General features: G+C 43.7%; 1 protein-coding gene across 1 annotated transcript in view; it reads left to right on the plus strand.

Annotated features, from left to right (window-relative positions):
• The first annotated feature begins 297 nt into the window (after positions 1–297).
• The window catches only part of eIF1 (eukaryotic translation initiation factor eIF1), an 8130-nt gene continuing 2365 nt past the window's right edge, over positions 298–6062 (plus strand). Inside the window, exons 1-2 of the mRNA XM_070104909.1 lie at positions 298–474; positions 5735–5798. Coding sequence (XP_069961010.1) covers positions 447–474; positions 5735–5798 — 92 coding nt within the window. The 5' untranslated portion in view covers positions 298–446. The remainder of the gene's footprint in view (positions 475–5734; positions 5799–6062) is intronic.

The following is a 6062-nucleotide window of genomic DNA, read 5'->3' on the forward strand; positions in this document are numbered from 1 at the left end:
GTTGATCCCCAAGCACAAATAGCATAGGTGAGGTATGGATAAATTAGTGAGTGGTATAGTGTGAGAAAGGCATAGTAATATAGCGGGTATAGCAGTATATAGCGGTTACGGCTATATATAGCGAGAGTAGCGGCAGACAACATAGTAATATAGCCGGTATAGCAGTATATAGCGGTTACGGCTATATATAGCGAGAGTAGCGGCAGACAACATAGCAGTAATATAACGGGTATAGCAGTATATAGCGGATACTGCTATATATAGCGAGAGTAGCGCCAGACAAGATAGCGGTCAGTTGGTACAACAACATCCGGGTCCTGGTGAAAGTTGCTCCTCCGCCATTATCACACAAGAATCTCCAGGCTGCGAACTTTATCCGTGTTCATCCATCTCTCCTGCGAGGGAAGCCGACTAGTTTTACCCCCCAGTGCTTCACCAGAAGTCGCATGTCAATCCAGAATCTTAATACTTTCGGTAAGTGCCGCTGATGAGGTAAAAATGGCTCCACTTTCTCACTTGACGATCAATGACTGGGTAGAATTTTACGACGTCAATTTTTTTTGGTATATCCCCTCATCCCCCTATTTCAGGATTTTTCGGGGAGATTCCATGAATTTTCTCCCACGCCAAGACTTATTTTTACCCATTTTTGATGGTTTAAATGGCGTAAATCATCTTCATTGGCGTAAAATAACGTCAAATGACTAATTTTGGTGAAGGACTTTTGACTGGAAAATTCGATTCTATTTTTGGTGCTGTGGCCCATGCGGGTTTAGCGCTTGTTTATTGAAATGAATAATAAATTACAATGATATGCCCGAGATAACAAAAAGATCATGGAAAATATTAAAACGGAATTTATATATTAATTCGATTTTTTTTTCCTTGGTTTCATTTTTATTTCTGCGTATTTGAGCCCAAGTTGTATGACCCTTACGGGTTTAGCGCTCCCAAGTGATTATAATAACAGTTTCTCAGGTCTCACCCTTATTTTAATGTTTTATTTTCCTCATTTTTATTTCCTTTGAGTTATCTCAGATTAAAACAAAAGTCCTGTGGCAGGCCTACTGGCCTGTGGCAGGTCTACTGGCCTGTGGCAGGTCTACTGGCCTGTGGCAGGTCTACTGGCCTGTGGCAAGCCTACTGGCCTGTGGCAAGCCTACTGGCCTGTGGCAAGCCTACTGGCCTGTGGCAGGCCTACTGGCCTGTGGCAGGCCTACTGGCCTGTGGCAGGCCTACTGGCCTGTGGCAGGCCTACTGGCCTGTGGCAGGCCTACTGGCCTGTGGCAGGCCTACTGGCCTGTGGCAGGTCTACTGGCCTGTGGCAGGCCTACTGGCCTGTGGCAGGCCTACTGGCCTGTGGCAGGCCTACTGGCCTGTGGCAGGCCTACTGGCCTGTGGCAGGCCTGCTGGCCTGTGGCAGGCCTACTGGCCTGTGGCAGGCCTACTGGCCTGTGGCTGGCCTGTGGCAGGCCTGCTGGCCTGTGGCAGGCCTACTGGCCTGTGCCAGGCCTACTGGCCTGTGGCAGGCCTACTGGCCTGTGCCAGGCCTACTGGCCTGTGGCAGGCCTACTGGCCTGTGGCAGGCCTACTGGCCTGTGGCAGGCCTACTGGCCTGTGGCAGGCCTACTGGCCTGTGCCAGGCCTACTGGCCTGTGGCAGGCCTACTGGCCTGTGGCAGGCCTACTGGCCTGTGGCAGGCCTACTGGCCTGTGGCAGGCCTACTGGCCTGTGGCAGGCCTACTGGCCTGTGGCAGGCCTACTGGCCTGTGCCAGGCAGGTCCAAGGCACTCCCCCCCTCTCGTGTACTTTTCTACACTATTATTAAAGCTTGACAGGACCCCAGTAGAAACACGTTGACTTTTTTGGGTTATCCTGAGTAATTACGCAGTGTACAATATTACTTTTGTACCTATGCCTGAAACTTCCTACGTTTGTTCAGTTCGTCCATAACTGTCACAAAATCAATGATTTCGTGTATCCTTTTTCTTTTTTTTTTGTTTTGGCCCATTGAGTCCCATCATGGTTAGTTTTTAGCATTATTTTTACCCCTTTATTTCTGTCTTCCATTTATACACCTTGATCAGATACTCCTAAAATTCTATGCTTTTGAAGGTTGTGTTCTCAGTCTTATGCTCCTCTTCCTTGGAGCAAACGTGGTTGTCTCTAATTCCTCTGGCACTGTAGGACCTATGGGTCCAAAAGGAGCACTGCAGCAGGCCTACTGGCCCATGCTAGGCAGGTCCAGATCACCTACTGGCTAATGCTAGGCAGGTCCAAGTCATCTACTGGCCCATGCTAGGCAGATCCAAGTCACCTACTGGCATTAGCTAGTCAAGTCGAGCCCAACCCAGTGTGTACATAATTCCTTGGTTTACCTGGAGAGAGTTCCGGGGGTCAACGCCCCCGCGCCCCGGTCTGTGTGCCCAGTGTGTACATAATTCCTTGATGTACCCAGTGTGTACATAATTCCTTGGTGTACCCAGTGTGTACATAATTCCTTGGTGTACCCAGTGTGTACATTATTGGTGTACCCAGTGTGTACATTATTCCTTGGTGTACCCAGTGTGTACATAATTCCTTGGTGTACCCAGTGTGTACATTATTGGTGTACCCAGTGTGTACATAATTTCTTGGTGTACCCAGTGTGTACATTATTCCTTGGTGTACCCAGTGTGTACATTATTCCTTGGTGTACCCAGTGTGTACATAATTCCTTGGTGTACCCAGTGTGTACATTATTGGTGTACCCAGTGTGTACATAATTCCTTGGTGTACCCAGTGTGTACATAATTCCTTGGTGTACCCAGTGTGTACATAATTCCTTGGTGTACCCAGTGTGTACATTATTCCTTGGTGTACCCAGTGTGTACATTATTCCTTGGTGTACCCAGTGTGTACATAATTCCTTGGTGTACCCAGTGTGTACATAATTCCTTGGTGTACCCAGTGTGTACATTATTCCTTGGTGTACCCAGTGTGTACATTATTCCTTGGTGTGCCCATTGTGTACATAATTCCTTGGTGTGCCTAGTGTGTACATAATTCCTTGGTGTACCCAGTGTGTACATTATTCCTTGGTGTACCCAGTGTGTACATTATTCCTTGGTGTACCCAGTGTGTACATAATTCCTTGGTGTACCCAGTGTGTACATAATTCCTTGGTGTACCCAGTGTGTACATTATTCCTTGGTGTACCCAGTGTGTACATAATTCCTTGGTGTACCCAGTGTGTACATAATTCCTTGGTGTACCCAGTGTGTACATTATTCCTTGGTGTGCCCATTGTGTACATAATTCCTTGGTGTGCCCATTGTGTACATAATTCCTTGGTGTGCCCAGTGTGTACATAATTCCTTGGTGTACCCAGTGTGTACATTATTCCTTGGTGTACCCAGTGTGTACATAATTCCTTGGTGTACCCAGTGTGTACATAATTCCTTGGTGTACCCAGTGTGTACATAATTCCTTGGTGTACCCAGTGTGTACATAATTCCTTGGTGTACCCAGTGAGTACATAATTCCTTGGTGTACCCAGTGTGTACATAATTCCTTGGTGTACCCAGTGAGTACATAATTCCTTGATGTATGATTTTAGTGCCTCCTTTTTCTTTTTTTTTCCTTGGGTAATTGATATTTGTTCCTCTGGATTTTACAGTGTCAGTTGTACATTATAATTTGTTGTAAATTTGAGATTTTGGTGCACAAATGGAATGAAACGACCTAACCGAAACTAAAACTAAAAAGGAAAAAAAGTTAGCTTAATTAAGATTTGATTTTGTTGGGCTTTTTTTTTTTTTTTTTTTTAACCTTGAGGTTAGCCACCAAGGACATCCCAGTAGTGTCTGTGTATCTAAAATTTTCCACTGTGGTCCTTGACTCTTATCCCCAGGATGCAACCCCTAACAGTCTATGAACTTCCTGGTACCCATTGGCTGGTAGGTGAATGGTGGAACCATACAGAAACATACCCAACACTTCATCTGTGCCAGTGTGGGTTCCCTGTGCCAGTGTGGGTTCCCTGTGCCAGTGTGGGTTCCCTGTGCCAGTGTGGGTTCCCTGTGCCAGTGTGGGTTCCCTGTGCCAGAATGGGTTCCCTGCTCCCTCAGTATGAGCTGAGGATGGAGATAAAAGGCATAAAAGACCAACACATTGGAAAAATTAAACGAATGCAGTATAATGCTATCCTTTATCGACTACATTTCACCCACACAGTGGGTGAAGATCTGTGACTTGATAAAGGATCACACAATACATTTGTTTAATTTTTTCATAAGCTGAGGTTGCTGTTAAGAGCTATTTTTTATTTTTTTGTCTCCACTTACCACTCTGAGAACTAAACCACGAGTGTTTCTAGATTGAGAGAATGTTGTATCCCATAGGGCCACTTGACAAGACCATTGGATTGAGCTGACTGTTTCAGTGAGCATAAACAACCCGCCCTTAATAAATCTTCGTTACTGAAAAACTAGAATAAGAGTAATAAACCTGAGTTGCCGTAACTAAAATTAGGAGGCAGTCCCTGCCATGGACCCAGCAATCACTAATGCACCCCATAGCCATGCCCTGGTTGCTAAGGACTGACCTGTAAAAGCATGTGGAAGGGTGAATAAAAAAAAACAGCATTCCACCCCTGCCAGGGAAACAAAGGCACCCCAAACTAGCATACTCTGCAGGGGAGCTGTATACCAATGGCAGGGAGAATGTAAGATCTCATTTGCTTCCCTAAATTCATTGGCACTTCCCGGGATAACGTCACTTGTTCAGTAGCCCCTTCCATTCGTAGATATTCATTTATTTATATCCAGTGTGATGGGCCAGGCATGTAGTATTCAATATTACTGTTGAAGTCAGTGTATTCTGTGCTCTTAGGTTCGTCTTTATGTAAATTCTTCGGTTTTTATTGAGTTTTACAGTGGAGATATATTTAGTGGCATTGGAAAGACTTTTTTTTTACTAAAACTTTATGTAATATTGCCCAGCTTAACCTAACAGTTTTACACCTGTTCTAGGCTGTTGGGCTCAGCTGGGTTGGATTGTTTGTAAACTTATCAAGATAAAGCATCTTTCCAGTTTAAAATATAACTCGGTTGCATGATCCTCTTAAAAAAAAATTGACAGTACTTAATTTGGCTATTATGTAAATTTCCCACAACAGATAGCTATTTTTCTATTGCTATAAATAACCTGTTAAACGATTTGTCCTGGGTAAAATGTACGTAATGACTGTTGATGGGTTCAGATGCACTGTTCAACATAAATGGCACTTTTGCAGAGTAGCAGTTGTCTGATGTTTTGATATTTCACTTTAAAATCCACAAGTCTCAACTCTGGAATCCATTAGATGAATATCTCCTTTGAATATCTCCTCACCATGAACCACATTATCTGCTGCTTTCACCACATGTGGAAATTGTTCTTTCTCTAAGCAGGAGCAAATGTGTCCACCTTGGTGTGTTAAGACATAAAATGAAACATTTTGTATGAGGTGGATGGACAGTTTATTGTAAATACGTACATGTAAGGTTATTTAGGCACAGGTACACGTAAATACACTTGTACATAGTGTAAATTACCTAGGATAACCCAGAAACGTCAGTGAGGCTGCGGGAATGAGAGATAAGCTCTGAATATATGATACCATAGCTGTATGACTCTAGTGGGTTTAGTACTTCTTTATTATAATAATACAATGCCGTAAAACTTGACCCTTAATAAATATTTTGCATTTCAGACCCCTTTGCTGATGCAGCACGTGGGACAGATGAGGGTGTCCAGGATGGCCTTGTGCATATAAGGCAAGTTTGTTTAATATTATCCTGTTGTATGAATGTGAAATGGAAGATTTTTAAATATTTTGCAATGGTAAGATTGCTGGTATTATTTTATTCATAACTCTGTAAGCTGATAGATAAACCATACTAATACTTATATTTACTCTCTTGCGTGTTTCACAGTCGGGGAATTTTAACCCTTTCAGGGTCCGGATTCCCGATCTGAAACTTATGAAACGATAATCTTTTTTTTCGGAGGTAATGAGACCAAAAGTTCAAAATTGATGG

The sequence above is a fragment of the Cherax quadricarinatus genome, chromosome 95, assembly GCF_038502225.1.
Source record: "Cherax quadricarinatus isolate ZL_2023a chromosome 95, ASM3850222v1, whole genome shotgun sequence".
NCBI classification, from domain to species: Eukaryota; Metazoa; Arthropoda; class Malacostraca; order Decapoda; family Parastacidae; genus Cherax; species Cherax quadricarinatus.